The sequence below is a fragment of the Macaca thibetana genome, chromosome 1 (genome assembly GCF_024542745.1).
Source record: "Macaca thibetana thibetana isolate TM-01 chromosome 1, ASM2454274v1, whole genome shotgun sequence".
In the NCBI taxonomy this organism is placed as follows: Eukaryota; Metazoa; Chordata; class Mammalia; order Primates; family Cercopithecidae; genus Macaca; species Macaca thibetana.
In genome coordinates, this window is record NC_065578.1 from 151,864,559 (window position 1) to 151,882,393 (window position 17,835).

Genomic DNA, 17,835 nt, shown 5'->3' on the forward strand with positions numbered 1-17,835 from the left:
GTAAGTCAAAATAAAAGCTAATTTACTGTAATGCAATAGCACATAACTGTCATGTAAGAGTGGTTGCAGAAAATAGGATTGTATACAAATATACCTGTTTCCAAATAGTTTTTAAAATTAAATTGAAGAATGTTTTTGTATTTAATAATTAGGACGTGTTCAATAGTAGCTTAAGATATCATTCACATATGAACCACAGTAAGATTAAAATTACCATACCATTTGCTGAATCCTGTGAAAGCTCTTTCCATGAAAACTAAAGGCTTGTTCAAATAGGACTTTATCTTCCACTGTCCACTCATCCGGAAAGGGAGTGAAATTAGGGAGATCAGCAAGGGACTTCTCAATGTTATGTTTATGCCAGAACAACATGCCAAGTGCCTTTGAAGAGAAATCATTCCCTTTTGGTTTTAATGGACTTATGTTCCATCACACTTAAGAAAGTTAAACACAAATTAGACCAAAATCTTAAGCCTATGACTTCAACTGAAGATAGACTCACAGTTTGGGACTTTAAATCAGGGGCGCCCAGGTAGCAGACCTCATTTATTTATTTCTTTTAAATCAGGGCCTCAGAACAGTGAATGTTCTTACATACCATATTTGCTGCAGAATCTAGGAAAAACAGTGAGCTGAGGAGAGTGACTACAAAGCAGATTTGTAGGTTCACACCAAGAGTTTAACCCACATTTTAAAATTTGTCAATATGTAGGAAAAAATATGCTAAAAGGAAATTTTCCAGTAAATCCATACTTGAATGAAATGATCAGATGCCACAAAGCCAGAAATGCTCATTTGGGGCTTAGTAGGGAGATATTTAAGTTTTAATCTTTTACAAGTGTATCACAGGCTAACCATGTCCAAGAAGTAAAAGTACCTCCACTGCAACTTTAACAATTTTTTAACCACATTTAAGTTATTTATTATCAGAACATATAAACAGAATTATTAGGAGGCATATAAATAACTTCAATGACTTAATTACCAAATCAAAACAAAGACTGAAATGGACAACTTCCAAAAATTCCATAAATTCCCCTTCTATTTTAAGTAGTAGGCCTTTCTCTTTATTATAAGGTATTAAGCATCGCTTAGGGCACAAACTTTTATTTTCTAAGAGATACAGCCACTTTTTAAATACTGAGTTTGTTAATTTCTGTACTCTGATAACAGTCCTTTAAAATACACAGGAAAACGAACATATGGATAGTCCTATTTTTTTTTTTTTTTTGAGACGGAGTCTCGCTCTGTCGCCCAGGCTGGAGTGCAGTGGCCGGATCTCAGCTCACTGCAAGCTCCGCCTCCCGGGTTTACGCCATTCTCCTGCCTCAGCCTCCCGAGTAGCTGGGACTACAGGCGCCCGCCACCTCGCCCGGCTAGTTTTTTGTATTTTTAGTAGAGACGGGGTTTCACCATGTTAGCCAGGATGGTCTCAATCTCCTGACCTCGTGATCCGCCCGTCTCGGCCTCCCAAAGTGCTGGGATTACAGGCTTGAGCCACCGCGCCCGGCCGGATAGTCCTATTTTAAAGGATTAACTTTCTCAAATATTAAACAGAAAGGCAAGGCTTAAAAACAAAATAGGCAATCAAAGGCTTCAAAATTCACACAAAAGTTAATTACATTTAGGTAGATATAGATAAAATAAACATCTCAATTTCACAAAAATATTCCTTTACCATGTAATTGGACTATAAAGTTAGCTCTTGATAACCCAGGTTACAGATAATTTACCTTTCTTACTTATCTTAAAACAAATCTACCTATTTTACTATAAATTCTGATAAAGGTTGAAATACTTGAGATTTAAGATCTCTTTCATTTCATTTTTCCATATTTTCCATTCCCTTACTACTAAGGATAATGTACCATATATTTGTCTCTCTATATATAGTATATTATATATAACACAGTATATTACATAATATACGTTATATAAAAACATTATAGTCTATTTAATATAACTTATCTCCATGACTATGTATGTTATACTTACTAAATTCAATGACATTACTATATTTTGTATGCAGAAAAAGACCAATCTGTGGGTAGCCATTAGATCGAATTACAGTATAAAATATTAAGATAATTTCTTGATTTTGTTATAATTTTTATTTGAAGAGACTTAACTCTACATACAGACAGATATATCATATATAGATATATCCTTTTAAAGTTATCTAACAAAAACAGCCTTTTGTAATTTCATTCAAAATTTAAAAGTCTTAAATATTCCCTTAAATGTAAAGTTTAACTTTTAGATCCTATAGAACAAAAAGTCAAAAGAGAATTACCTCTATCATTAATAAAATTTTTTATAAATAAAAGAATTGTTTTAAAGTTCTATCTGTGTACGCTGACTCCAAAATACACCAAAACCTTAACTTTTCATTTTGGAAAGCATTGCCAGAGGAATACTGAAGGCTTCCAGAAATTTTCAGAACTCAAAGTAGAATAAGAAACAGATATACTGAGAGAAAAATATTTAAGCCCTTGAGATGAATAATGTTTATAAAAGCAAACTCCTTAATATTGAAAGGTCACTCTTTGCTAGGACTATTGTGGTATCTATAAAATAGCTGGTCAAGATTATGCACTTTGTTAGGACAGAAACTATGATGAGATTCTCTGGATTTGGTAAATATTGAGACAAGCCTTACTATTGAAGTGTTTCTCTACATACCTGTTCCACATTGTAGCCATGCTTCTCCTTTGCAATTGCAATGTATTCATCCACTGCAATGAAATAATGGTATATAATTAATTATTCTCATTTAATTAATTTACCTAGGTCTACTTTTGTTCTTAACATAGCAAAGCAAAACAATTTATATTCCAGGGTAAAAAAATAGCCAAAGATACCTCCCATGAAATGTTACAAAGAGACTTGTAATAGCAAGATCAGATGCTCACCTGGTTTAAAATTTTATTTAGTATAACTTATCTCTACAACTACACGTTATACTTACTAAATTCAATGACATTACTATATTTTTGTATGCAGAAAAAGACCAATCTGTGGGTAGCCAATAGATCTAATTATTGTATAAAATATTAAGATAATTTCTTTTCTAATAGTCTTTATTTGAAGAGAGTTAGCCGTTTAAGACCCTTTCACATATTTAAAGTTGATCCAAAGCCTTTACCATTCCATTTTTGATTGATGTATAAAGGATAGCTTATAGTTCTGCCAGTTATACATAACAATGACACATTTAAGTATGCTTCAGTACTCCTTAATTTTCTTCAGCTCTTCCTGCTTGTAATACAAAGCATGTTTGAGTATTCCACTTTCATTTATCTTCCATATGTAATTAAGCCAACAGAATTATTTAGATAAGCAGTTTCAATTATGATAAACTGGCTATTATTTCAAGGCCTCATTGCTGAGAAGTCCAACACATTCACCAGAACTCAGTTTTATGTGAACTCCATAAAATCGCTCTTCCTTGATTCTAATTAATTTTTATATGTGTGTGTATGTATAAATTAACTTTTTGGAAATATTTTTGAGAAGCAGTGGTTAAGAATCCTGATTCCGGAACAGCTAGTCTACCTAGGTTTGATTATCAGCTTATTGCTGTTTTTTTGACTTTGGCCAAGTAACTTTTGACCTTTTGTACCTTAGTTTCCTCACTCTAAATAGTTGTTAAAAACACTACCTTCCTCCTGTGATTAAATAGTTAATAAATGGAAAATGCCCAGAACAGCACCTGGTCCATTTTAAGAATTTTATAAGTATTTGCTGTGATTATTAGTCAGTACAGTCTAATATATGAATATGCTCTTATAACAATAATGCTATTATAATAAAATGTTTAAATGTATGCTATCAAATCTCCCCACAAAGGGTAAGCTTTTTGTGTAGAAAACCCAAATATTACATTTTGTTTACAGCCCAAAGCACTTAAATACATGACAGGTCTAAATATATGCTGAACACCACCAATTGACTTGTGGTTTCCAACCCTGGCTATGCATTACAATCAGTGTGGGAGCTTTTAAAAAGTAAGACATCCAGGATCCACCCTTGAAGCCTCTGACTTAATTGGTCTGAGAAAGAGACTAGATATAAGTACTTAAAAAAAAAAAAATTCCCCAAGTGATTCCAATGCACTTCCAGGGCTGAAAACCATCACCCTAGACCTTCATTTAAATATTCCACATGAACACTACACTACCAGGACTCTCTGGCTGAATTTTGTTTCCACTTTGCTAAGAAATGAACCATTGTATAAAACAGAACTAAGCCAGTAAAATTCAATGATACCCTGATGCTCAGTTTGTGAATGAAAACCTTTGTCTGTAATGAGGATTGAACCTGGGAAACTAATAGTCTCTTTCAGGTTCTCATTAAACAGTCCCAGGCCAGATGAATAATTTCATGTTTTCTGTTAGGAATGCTTCAAGGGCACACAATTTCTAGACTACCAGCTAGACCTTTGGCTGGTGTTTTACAGCTCTTAAATAGAAAGATTTATCAGTTAAGCAGAAACATACTCGGTTTTCAATTTTTAGCTCTCTTATTGCATCAATAAGCATGATTCGACTTACTATACACGATAGGATATCATTAATTTTCATGGGACTAAATAAATCAGACACCTTTAAGATGTTAGTAAATATTCTAAAAAGACAAGCTTATCTTACAGCTGCTAGAATTAACTGTTCAGTGTCGTTGTTGTTCTTGTTGTTATTTAACAAACTAAATGATAACTGAATGGAGGGGTGGGGATCTTAGTGTTGTTACCTGCACGTTTCCTATATCTGATGTGCCGCAAAGGATCAGGTCCGCTACATCACATTGAAGTCTAAAGCCACACCATGATTCAAGAAGTGCATGGTCAATGATCCAGAAGGTCTCCGTCCAGAAATGGAGAGCACAAAGATGACCTGATGGCTGCTGAAGTCAGTTCTTTCCCCTTTCCTCTTTAAAATGGTAATGATAGTGGGCTCTTTGAAGTTTGAAGGCATGTCTTTACCGCTCCAAATACTGAGGAAAAGCCTGGGCAGATGTCTACATAGTAACTCCCTCCCCTGCTTGAGGATTTAAGCAGCAATGCCATCAGATCCTAGGTTTTTCATTCTTCATGGGCCTGACACAAATTGGAATGATCAACCCACTATCTTCCAAAAGGAAAAACATTCTAATATAACAACCTCCATTAAAAAAAAAATAAGAATAATAATAAAAACAAAGACAAAACTGTTTTATGAGAATCTAAAAGACCCAAAAACAAATATAAGTCACATTTTGAATTGGGTGATAAACTCCTGCTGACATTAACATTTAATTTCAGAAAACTTACATTTGGCATCTGGGATACTGTGATATGGAGACCATACAAGCATCCCTCCATTGTCTTTATCTGTGTACTTTGTAGCACCTGGGGGAAAAAAATAATTACTTTGAATATGATGGATTTTATTTACACTGAAAATAAGTATAAACAAAGTAAGCTGGCCAGACACAGTGGCTCATCCCTGTAATCCCAGTACTTTGGGCGGGCGAGGTGGGCGGATCATGAGGTCAGATCGAGACCATCTTGGCTAACACAGTGAAACCCCGTCTCTACTAAAAATATGAAAACGAAAAATTAGCCAGGCATGGTGGCGGGCGCCTATAGTTCCAGCTACCTGGGAGGCTGAGGCAAGAGAATAGTGTGATTCCGGGAGGCGGAGCTTGCAGTGAGCCAAGATGTGCCACTGCACTCCAGCCTGGATGACAGAGCGAGACTCCATCTCAAAAAAAAAAAAGTAAGCTTTATTTCAGTTTTAGTACAGTATCTGCAAAGGAGGACAAGGAAAGAAAATACAGGAAAACAAAAGGAAAATAGATTTACATTACATATAGTAAATAGCTTGTTTATAAAAATTAAGGAAATTTTACAAATGCTGGTTTATCCCTTTTAAAGTAAAAAAGACTTTCTTCAGTACATTACATATCTCTACTTGACAGAAGGTAATAAACCTGATATAAACTTCCATACATTACTTAGAGATCATCTTTTAAAAACTCAAGACTTTTAAACGAGAAAGAATGCCTCAGGTACTGTTTTGCCCCATATCTAAATGGGTCAAGAGTGCTGTAATTTTTAAACACTTATGTCTGCTTTTTATTTAATTTTATTTCTTGCTAAGGGTCTGCCAGCTATTCACTTTTAAACTTAAGTTCATTTATGACATTTTATATTTATAAAAGTTTGTGCTCTGTATTAGAAGAAAAGTCAAGAAAAATAAAAATAAAAAAGGCTGGGTGCAGTGGCTCACGCCTGTAATCCCAGCACTTTGGGAGGCTAAGGCAGGCGGATCATCAGAGGTCAGGAGTTCAAGACCAGCCTGGCCAACGTGGCAAAACCCCATCTCTACTAAAAATGAGAAAATTAGCCAGGTGTGGTGGCACATGCCTGTAATCCCAGCTACTTGGGAGGCTGAGGCAGGAGGATCACTTGAACCTGGGAGGCAGAGGTTGCAGTGAGCCGAGATCACACAGCTGCACTCTAGCCTGGGTATCAGCCAGGCTCCATCTCAAAAAAAAAAAAAAAAAAAAGTCAAGGTAAAAAAGTCAATGCAATTTCTTCTTCATATAATCTCAAAGTCTACTTCTACTTCTGACTTGGAAGAATAGTAACATTTTCTAATTTCTTTCTTTCTTTTTAAAGATGTGAAGTCTGGCTACGTTGCCTAGGCTGGTCTCGAACTACTGGCCTCAAGCAATCCTACTGCCTCAGCCTTCCAAGTAGTTTGGATCACAGCTGCATGCCACCACACCCAGCCTCTAATTTATATTATTTTATAGCCTAGAAAGTCAGAAAAATCAAGCCCTATTAACCTTCATATAAATTAAGAATCAACAGCATGAAGGGCTGAGACAGCTATGCCAGAGCTAAGTTACATGCCTGTAGACTCTATCTATTATTTTAATCATTCAGTGTTATTCTTCTGGTCTACCTAATTCTTAGTTGCATTTAATTCATTAAAACTATCAACAAATGAAGCATTGCTGCTTTTTTTTTTTTTTTTTGAGATGAAGTTTCACTCTTGTTGCCCAGGCTGTTCAATATCACGATCTAGGCTCACTGCAACCTCTGCCTCCCAAGTTCAAGCGATTCTCCTGCCTCAGACTCCCGAGTAACTGGGATTACAGGCATGCACCACCACGCCCAGCTAATTTTTGTATTTTAGTAGAGACGGGGTTTCACCATGTTGGCCAGGCTGGTCTTCAACTCCTGACCTCGTGATCCGCCTGCCTTGGCCTGCCAAAGTCCTGGGATTACAGGAACGCGCCACCATGCTTGGCTAACTTTGTATTTTTAGTAGAGACAAGGTTTCTCCATGTTGGTCAGGCTGGTCTCGAACTCCCAACCTCAGGTGATCCACCCACCTCGGCCTCCCAAAGTGCTGGGATGACAGGCGTGATCCACTGCACCCGGCTCATCAATGACTTTTATGTGGTACTGATAATTACCATTAATAGCCAGAATTCTAAAATTACTCACATAAAATATTAAAATAATTCCGAGGTTAAACTGTAATCCTTTATAAAGTTATAAGATACTTGGAATGAAGAACATTCATTTCTAGTGGTAGGAGAACTACTACTGTAATCTCCATCTTAGAGAAGTTATCTATCAGGCAATAATATAGTACCATTCAATATTTTTATTTTTAGACAAGCATCATATATCATTACCGATCAATAAATTTTAGTTAAAAAATCACACGTTGCCATAAAATATAAATTTATCTTAAAATTCTATGTATGTTATAAGGAAAATTAAGAAGAAAAGAGAACTGAAAGAAGAAACACTACCAAAGTATTCGAAAGCCTTTTGTATTTTGTCATATCTTTAATAAAAGAGGACACAAAAGCATGAGCTGAGAATTTAGGAAAATGCCAAATTACAGTTCATTATGTGAAATTTATATTCAATGCAAATAAACTGGCCAAGCCCTGTGGCTCAAGCCTGTAATCCCAGCACTTTGGGAGGCTTAGGTGGGCGGATCACTTGAGGTCGGAAGTTCAAGACCAGCCTGACCAACATGGAGAAATCCCAACTCTACTAAAAATACAAAAATTAGCCGGGTGTGGTTGGTGCATGCCTGTAATCCCAGCTACTTGAGAGGCTGAGGCAGGATGATCACTTGAACCGGGGAGGCAGAGGTTGCGGTGAGCCGAGATTGCTCTATTGCACTCCAGCCTGGGCAACAAGAGCAAAACTCCACCTCGAAAAAAAAAAAAAAAAGAAACTTTGAGATTATCTTTTTAAAACTTCAATATTAAGATACATATTTAAGTTTTCACCCTGTAAACAAAAATACAAACACAAAATAGTCAACCCACTCAATGGTAATAAAACAAAAACCCTATTTAAGTAGGTCAGAAGCCTTTACTTAATTCATAAAATCTAACGTTATACAAAGTGAATATCCTAAACTTCAATCCTTTAATATGGAACTGATTTTGCACAATGGAATCATGACAATAAGATCATTTAAATCCTACTTAACAGAACATGAAATGCAACAAAGAAAGTTTTCCATTAAGTCTCAAGTCTTAATGGCATATCACGCTAAATATTTAAACATAATTTCCTTGCATCTCATTCTTGCCTTACAGAAAGTCTGAATTAAAATATCTTCATTAAATGGCCCTTCTCAAACAGGTATTAAACTATTTTTTAAATTTTTCCCCATAAAAAAATAACAGCTACAGGCTCGGTGCAGTGGCTCTTACCTATAATCTCAGTACTTTGGGAGGCCAAGGAGGATGGATGGCTTGAGCCCAGGAGTTTGAGGCCAGTCTGGGAAACACAGTGAGATCCTGTCTCTACTAAAACTACAAAAAATTAGCTGGATGTGGTCGCGTGCACTTGTAGTCCCAGTTACTCAAGAGGCTGAAGTGGGAGGATCGCTTGAGCCCAGGAGTTCGAGGCTGCAGTGAGTCATGACGACACTACTGCACTCCAGCCTGGGCAACAGAGCAAGACCCTATCTCAATAAATAAGTTTCCAAAAAAATTCTTAGCATTGTAATTAAGGGTTCAATCTGACAGAAACTGGTATCCAAGCTGTGGGAACTAACAGCTCGTCCAATATGGGTGAGCGGGTAGAGGATACAGGAGAGGCATACATAGAGCAATCCTGTCTGATAGCAGAGAATGCCTAATTAAGCATTTCACAATTTTCCTTCCCTAACTCTGAACTGGACTCTACTATTTTCAATTATATATGTGCCAACTAGGCCCAAGAGATGACTGATACAGGAAATGAGGGGTATTTTAGTGCAATGGTTAAGAGTATGAACTATAGAGCCCAACTCCCAGAATCTGAATACCAGCTCTGCTACTTGGTAGCTGTGTCACCTTGGATAAATCTATTTAATCTGTCTGTGCCTCAGTTTTCCTTATCTCTAAAAATATGGATGATGAGAGTACCTATCTGACAGAGTTGCTCAAAAATTAAATGAATAGGCCGGGCGCGGTGGCTCACGCCTGTAATCCCAGCACTTTGGGAGGCCGAGGCGGGCGGATCACAAGTTCAGGAGATGGAGACCACGGTGAAACCCTGTCTCTACTAAAAATACAAAAAATTAGCCGGGCGCGGTTGTGGGCGCCTGTAGTCCCAGCTACTCGGGAGGCTGAGGCAGGAGAATGGCGTGAACCCGGGAGGCGGAGCTTGCAGTGAGCCGAGATCGCGCCACTGCACTCCAGCCTGGGCGACAGAGCGAGACTCCGTCTCAAAAAAAAAAAAAATAAATAAAAATAAATGAATATAAGTACGTGGCATATGGTAAGCATTATCTATGATTTAATTATTATTATTACTAGTATACGCTTATTGAAGACAGTTCTTTCTTAAGTTCCTTCCTTATTTATCCTAAAAAGGCTTCTTCTCACCGTATCAACTACAAATGAATAAAACCTCAAGGGAATATATCTCAAAAATGGCTGATGTCCTCTCTCGCCAACCTCTTGAAAATGAAATTGAATAGCTGTAATGACCTTTATGTTTTTCTCACAATTCAGACGTGATTCCTTTCCTATAAAATAGGAGAAAGTAACATGTACTATTAAAAATAATTTATCTACCTCTTGGGATGCTTTGCATCCAGTAAGTTTTACCTTTTTCATTGTAAAAGTCAGAATGAACTAAAACATTAAATAGACATTAACCCCATGTTTATTTTGTTTTTATCTGTAACAATATTTAAGATTATACCTCAAAACTATCTGATATTTAGAAACATTACTGAGACTCAAACCTGACTCACCAACAAAACAACCATGACTTAAAGTACCTTATCTTCTGAATAGATTAAAAAACAAACCAAAACCTAGATAGCAAGCTACCATAATTTTAAAAGACTACAGTAGCATATCAGTTCTGAAAATAAAATTGTTGAACAATCAATTGTCTTCAGTTTTAGATAAAACATTTAAAGGTTAATCACTTTGAAATTATTAGATCTTTTAACTGGAGTCTTACATTTATAAGACTGCTGGAGAAAACCAACAACTAGGAAGGGAAAATATAATTCAATAAACTAGGATTTCCACATCAATAAAAATAAAAATCTATTACTTTTTAGATTTCCTTTAGGACATTAAAAATAAGGACTTCGAAGAAGATCATGGAACAAATATACTATATAAAGAACTTAAATACTGAGAATATTAAAATGTACTAAATATATTGTAACATTTTACTACTTATATACTAGGTTCTAAATTATATACTTAATATATACCAACTTCAAACTTGGGTAAACAAAGACTTTCCCGGGGCACATGAGCACGAGTAAGTTTCAAGAGAATCAATTTTCAGAACTTTAACTTCCCTATGTTCTCTTTCCGAAGACAATCTGCCTGAAAACTCACATGTGGTCAAATGATAAGAGGTTAGACTCATTCTACTTCCATCATCTCTCTTCACAAATGCCCGTCTCTCACTTAAAAAAAAAAAAAAAAGGGCACCATCTCTCATGCATTCCAAATCTTACAAGAGTACATGACCCAAAATGTTAAACCCTCCAGGGTTTCAAACAGGGTGTCAGGAAAACACTCCTTTACTCAAGGCACCATAACTACTAGAGTTTTAATCAATTATGCATTAATTGTAATAACTCAAGCCAGAAGAGATGTAACACTCAGAACCTTACTCACAGGTGATCAATAAAGCACTTTATTTTATTTTACTTTATTTATTCATTTGAGACAGAATCTCACTGTCGCCTAGGCTGGAGTGCAATGGTGCAATCTCGGCTCACTCCAACCTCCACCTCCCGGGTTCAAGCAATTCTGCCTCAGCCTCTCAAGTAGCTGGGATTACAGGTGCCCACCACCATACCCAGCTAATTTTTTGTATTTTTAGTAGAGATGGGGTTTCGCCATGTTGGCCAGGCTGGTCTTGAACTCCTGACCTCAAGGGATCCACCTGCCTTGGCCTCCCGAAGTGCTGGGATTACAAGCATGAGCCACTGCGCTGGCCCAATAAAGCACTTAAAAGCACAAAAAAAAAATTATATAAGATAAAATTCTGTGGAGAAAATGCATGGAAATGACTTCAAAGATGAAAAGGAACAATGTAAACTTTCAGAATGTTAGAAGCTTGTCTACATATTTTACAAAATAGTACTATTACATCACTGTAGTATTTATATTTAATTGGATACATTTAAAATAAAGATATAAAGACTTCATTATCAAAGTATTAATATTTTCAATACACTACAGATTATATTTTTCAACTATTTAAACTCAGTGACAAGTAATAGATGTTGACTAAAAATATGTAAACCTTTTTTCAAAATTATTTCATGGATATGTAAGTAAAATATTTTGAAAACCACTGCTTTATATACAGTATTTTTCGCTTAATCTTGTGATATTCTTAACATCATCATCCTTTTACAAACGAGAAAACTAAGGCCTAGAGAAGTCAGGTGGTTCATCCAAGGCTATTATGCCATATTAGATTAAAGGCATATGATAAGAAATTAGGCTCTACACACAAAAACTGTTCTCATGAGGTAAGTACAGTTAGTAGGCACTAAATAAAAGTTGGGAAGATCTAGTGAACAATGGAAAGAAAATAATCAGAAATATAGTTAGTAAAGACATTATTAGCAATGGTTTCATAATTAAGGTAAACTGTTCCTAATCTCTTAACTTCAGTAATTCCAGTATAAATCTCAATTCTTCTCATATTTCCTAAAATAATCACTTTAATAAATTTTTTTTTTTTTTTTTTGAGACCGAGTCTCATTCTGTCACCCAGGGTATAGCACAGTGGCACCATCATAGCTTACTGCAGCCTCAACTTCCTGGACTCAAGTGATCTCCCACCTCAGTCTTCTGAGTAGCTGGAAGTACAGATGTGGTATGCCACAACACTTGGCTAATTTTTGAATTTTCTGTAGTGACGGGGTCCCACTATATTGCCCAGGCTGGTCTCAAACTCCTGGGCTCAAGCGATCCTCTCACCTCAGCCTCCCAAAATGCTGGGATTATACCCATGAGCGTTGGGATTATACCCATGAGCGATAGCCCCTAGCCAATTCATTCTTTACCTGCTTAATTTTTATCATCATCACTATCACCTTTTCCAATAAAATTAGCCTACATAAAAAATCCTAAAAATTTTTCTACATTCTGATCACAGCAAATTTTACAAACTCAGCACCCAAGGCATTTTTCTTTCAAATGACTTCTAGAACTATGCGTCAACAATCTCCATAAAGATGGATTGAGTGGTTTAGGAGACAAAGATAATGAGAAAGAGAAGAGAGAGGAGCTAACCATGTCTCAATTTCCATAACTAATAAATATCTTTTTGGCAGGGTGCAGTGGCTCAAGCCTGTAATCCCAACACTTTGGGAGTTCAAGACTAGCCCGGCCAACATGGTGAAACCTTTTCTCTACAAAAATACAAAAAAAAAAAAAAAATTAGCCGGGCACAGTAGCACGTGCCTGTAGTTCCAGTTACTCGGGAGGCTGAGGCAGGAGAATTGCTTGAACCCAGGAGGTGGAGGTTGCAGTGAGCCAAGATCGCACCACTGCACTCCAGCCTGAGTGACAGAGCAAGACTCTGTCAAAAAAAACTTTTCGTCTATTATTTTTCCCAAGGTAATGTGTTTATATTCCCACCTAATTATATTGATGTGAAAAACACAACAGCACAACATTTATAATAAAATAGATCAGCAGTATAATGTTGAATGGCAGAGGCCCAGTATTTCCCTGTAAAAAATGCCCAATAACTGATAATCTACGTTTGATTGATAAGATTAGCCTTTAACAGGTAAGAAAAGCCCTTGTAAGTTTAAATGGTAGTCAGTTTTAATTCTGTCCTTGGGTTCGGTATGCTTCTGGAGAAGACTCTTAAGCAGAAAATGAGTAAGTGAAGTTAAAGAAAGTGATGTCTAGCCTTATTCTAATAATAAAATTAAATTAGTCTGAGTAAATAAATTGAAAATATGACTTTAATGACTTTAAAAACATTTCAGTGATTTTTTTTCTCCTCAAATATTCTATTCGGGTTCAAAATAAGCAAAATATTATTGTGGATTAAGTTGGTTAACAATGGTCACGTAAAACCACATTAATATTATTCTAAGTGATTATTCTCAAAATTTGGAAATTTGTTCCAGTGTTCAGTTTATCCTGAAACAAAAAAGATGCTTTCCAATGATTAGATCAATGCTTTCCAATGTAATGCTATGGCATGTACAAGTTTGTTCCAGCATTAAGTTTGGCTCTTAAGCACAAGACTCCTAATAAAACTGTATATAGTTGTCTATGAAATAAATATTCCTGTAATCCCAGCACTTTGGGAGGCCGAGGCGGGCGGATCACAAGGTCAGGAGATCGAGACCCACAGTGAAACCCCGTCTCTACTAAAAATACAAAAAAATTAGCCGGGCGCGGTGGCGGGCGCCTGTAGTCCTAGCTACTCAGGAGGCTGAGGCAGGAGAATGGCGTGAACCCAGGAGGCGGAGCTTGCAGTGAGCCGAGATCGCGCCACTGCACTCCAGCCTGGGCAACAGCGTGAGACTCCGTCAAAAAAAAAAAAAAAAAAAAAAAAAAAAAAAAAAAAAAAAAGAAATAAATATTGACTCAGAAATCTACCCATTGGGGCAAATAGATAGATATATTAACTTAAGAAATAATTGTAGCTGCTGAGGTGGAGACTCCCAATGAAAGCTCCAAATCAGAAAGGTGTGAATACATCCACAATAATTCTTCATAATTACAAATTTTAATCTTTATAGAATTACCTGCCATATGCCCATCATTTAATCCTGGTAAGAATTCCATTAAATAGTTTTTATAGGCTGGGCGCGGTGGGTGGTTCACACCTGTAATCCCAGCACTTTGGGAGGTTGAGGCAGGCAGATCACGAGGTCAGGAGTTCAAGATCAGCCTGGCTAAGATGGCGAAACCCCATCTCTACTAAAAATATAAAAATTAGCTGGGCATGGTGACGTGTGCCTGTAGTCCCAGCTACTCAGGAGGCTGAGGCAGGAGAATCACTTGAACCCGGGAGGTGGAGGTTGCAGTGAGCTGAGATCGCGCCACTGCACTCGCCACTGCACTCCAGCCTGAGAGACAGAGCGAGACTTCATCTCAAAAAAACAAAAAAGTTTTTCTAGCCAGGAATACTGAGGTGCAGGGATAGTGTGTGTGGCTTGCTCAGACCACAAAAAGAAGAGTTGGGAGTTAGGAATTCAGATTTTTTTTTTTTTTTTTTGAGATGGAGTCTCACTCTGTCGCCCAGGCTGGAATGCAGTGGCGTGATCTCGGCTCACTGCAACCTCAGCCTCCCAGATTCAAGCGATTCTCCTGCCTCAGCCTCCCGAATAGCTGGGATTACAGGTGTGTGCCACCACGCTCGGCTAATTTTTTGTGTTTTCAGTAGAGACGGGGTTTCACTGTGTTAGCCAGGATGGTCTCCATCTCCTGACATGGTGATCTGCCCGCCTCAGCCTCCCAAAGTGCTGGGATTACAGGCATGAGCCACGGCACCCGGCCTGAATTCAGTCTCTTAAAGCCAAAGTGTGCTCCTTCCAAATGTCAAGTAAACCCAGAGGGAGCAGAGTGGTGTGAAAGTGCCATTCACCTACTAGCAACATCAATAAAGAAAATTAGCTTCATAAAACATTTAAAATTACTTGAAGCCCATCAGTATATACACTGATAGTCTTTAAATAAAATGTATTCCCAGCCAGTCATTTAGAAGGCAACCCAAATCTAGTGAACACTCTTGCATCACTGTTTTCACCTATTAAAAATGAAACTGTCCTGACAATCATTTTAACACTCATTACTTTTTATCCTCCTCACTTGGGACAGGAGGAGGAGCTGCTATCTGAAATCCAAATGGTTGGTAAATATCATTTTGCATTTCCTAACAGGTAGAGGAGGGACAAAAAATACACCTCTGTATTCTAATAATTAAACATTGTTTCTCCCCAGGAAAATACAAGGAAACTCTTTAATATCTAACATAGAAATCGAAGGTCTGACACAAACGCAATATTATGAACGGGCACCGGGCAAAAAAACTGACGAACTGTAAGGAGGGAAATAAAAAGGTGGGCCCCTCTGAAAGTCTGTCCAAAGCCTGAACTGAGAAGGGTCTCGGGCAGGGTGGGGAGAAGGAAACGCGCTCCACTCCGAGAGGCTCCAGTAAGGGCGCCTCCATATGCGGAACTCTCGCCCAATCCCCGCACAAGCTGAAATCTCGTGACCGCCGGGGAGCCTGTTTGGAGAAAAGTAGACAGGGAGCCCGCAAGCTGGGTTGGCAGAGGACGCTGGAACCTGGCTGCTCGGGGAGAAAATGTCTCCTTGGCAGCTGCAGCCACTGTCCTGTGGTCTAACTTCCCAGGGCTGGCTGGCGAGCGAGGTGTGCCTGCCGCTGGCGTCTCCCCACCCCCTTCCCCCACCCCTTTCTCTCCGCGGCTCCCGCACTCCGCAGAGCTGCCGCGACCAAAGCTACACCACCTAGCCAAAAAGAAAGAAAAGAGACAATCCCCGCTGCGCGCGGGTCGGCAGGGCTCGCCCTTGGCTTCCCCAGCCGGTGACAGCCGCCCTGGCCTCCGCCGCCCGCCCCGGTGCCGAGGCAAGCGAGGTGGCAATTGACATTTGCACGGTTCGTCCACACAGTCTGCACGCCTGCTCCTCCAGCCCGCGGCCTCGGACCCTGGACTCCGCCAGGGGCCGTCTCCCTCTGCTCACCCCGACCCCGTTCCAGCTCAAGGGTCAGGAAGGCGATGCCACCAGCGGGCAAGTGGCCTCCGAAGGGAACCATGTTAACCTTGCAGTGCACACATCTGCCCACACTCCCAGTGTCACAGCCCGGCCAAGCCTGACAGCCTCCCCGCCACGGATGTCTGCCCAGCCCAAGCCCACATCCCCTCCCGGCCCCATGCCCGGACCCCTAGCCCGTCCACCCCAAACCAAGGCCAGGAAAGGGAATATAAGATTTTGCTTAAGCAAATGTATCTACCTGGATCAAATTCAGGGATCCGAGCTTGGTATTCGGCTCCGACTCTCATCCCAACATCTGCAAAGCAATGCCAAAAATATATATAAAAAAAATAAAAAAGAAGAAAAGAAAGAAAAAGGAAGAGACACTTAATAAAAAATAAAAATCTCTAGATGGAGGAAAGAAGCGGCGGGTGGATGGGAAGATATTAACTCGGGGCACTCCAGGAGATGGCAGTGGATGGGGGCGGGGAGGGGGGGGCAAGGGCGGAGGATTGGTCGAGGGCGGAGGGACGGGGGTCGCGGGGGTGCTGCTGCACTGCACCGGGAGTTCGAGGCTACCGCAGCGCCCGGGCTCTGAGGGGAGGGAGGGCGGGAGAGCGGCGAGGGGAGGGGGCTGGGGGAGGGGAAGAGGGAGGGGGGCAGGCGGGCTGGCGGGCTGGCGGGGAGGAGTTCGAGGCTACCACCGTGCTCGTCGTCGCTGCTGCAGCCGCTCTCGGGCTCCGAGTAGTGCAGCCCGCCGTTGGTGGACGAGGCGCCGCTGCCGCCGCCGCCTGCCGGGCTCTTGGCGCTGCCGTTGGCCGACCGGTTCTTCCCCAGTAACTCGGGCCCTTTCTCCATCATGCCGGGCATGGTAGAACAGGGGAGGGGGAAAGGTGAGGGGAAGAGGTAGGCGTCAGGGTGAAGGGGGAGATGGCTTAGAGAGCTGGCGGGAGGGAAAGGAGGAGGAGGAGGAGACGGCGGCGGCGGAGGAGGAGGAGGCTGTTAATATGGAGCCGCCATAACCGCCCCGCTCCGGCAGTAGCGCAGTCGCCTCACAACAACCCGCCCCGGCCCCGCCTCTCTCCCCTCCTCCCTCCGCCGCCGCCCGCCCCGCGCAGTCCCGGGCGCCCCTAGGCCGCGCCGCGCTCTACGCCGCCGCCGGTATCACTCCGCCCCGCAGGGAGGTTCCGGCCGCCTGGGGGGAGGGGAAGGGGGGAGGGGCGGGGAAACCCCGCTCGCCGGCCGCCGGGCCACCCCAACGGAGTGCTAATAAAATCGCCACCGAGGCGTGGCTGCCGCGCGGGCTTTCTTCCTAGGGGGCGCTCCGGAGCGCGGGCGGGAGGTGCACACGAGGGAGCGGGACTCTTTGCCCTCTCTGGGCGGAAGGAACGCGGTCATTCTGAGAAAGGACGGGCGCGACCCGACCGGGCGACTGCGGGGAGCGGCCCCCCTCTGCGGACCCGGCTGTAGGCACGGTTCGGAGTGCGGCCGACCTCAGATGTCTGGACTGGCAGTCCGCTCAGTTTCCCGGTGTTCACCGGAAGCCTCGAGCTGGGGGCGCGCGCTGGGCCGCCGTGCAGTCGCGCA

General features: G+C 40.7%; 1 protein-coding gene across 6 annotated transcripts in view; it reads right to left on the minus strand.

Annotated features, from left to right (window-relative positions):
• Window positions 1-17,399, minus strand: part of RCOR3 (REST corepressor 3) — a 58,982-nt gene extending 41,583 nt beyond the window's left edge. For 2 of the 6 annotated variants that reach the window (XM_050781157.1, XM_050781147.1), the window contains exons 1-5: window positions 16,953-17,399; window positions 16,508-16,564; window positions 5,309-5,386; window positions 2,683-2,735; window positions 220-381 (exon numbers count right to left, since the gene is read on the minus strand). In XM_050781157.1, coding sequence (XP_050637114.1) covers window positions 220-381; window positions 2,683-2,735; window positions 5,309-5,386; window positions 16,508-16,564; window positions 16,953-17,118 — 516 coding nt within the window. In that variant the 5' untranslated portion in view covers window positions 17,119-17,399. Of the gene's footprint in view, window positions 1-219; window positions 382-2,682; window positions 5,276-5,308; window positions 5,387-8,736; window positions 8,833-16,507; window positions 16,565-16,949 lie in introns of those variants that run through there. The other 4 variants (XM_050781182.1, XM_050781136.1, XM_050781168.1 and 1 more) reach the window with 4 other exon arrangements.
• Between the last annotated feature and the right edge of the window lie 436 nt (window positions 17,400-17,835).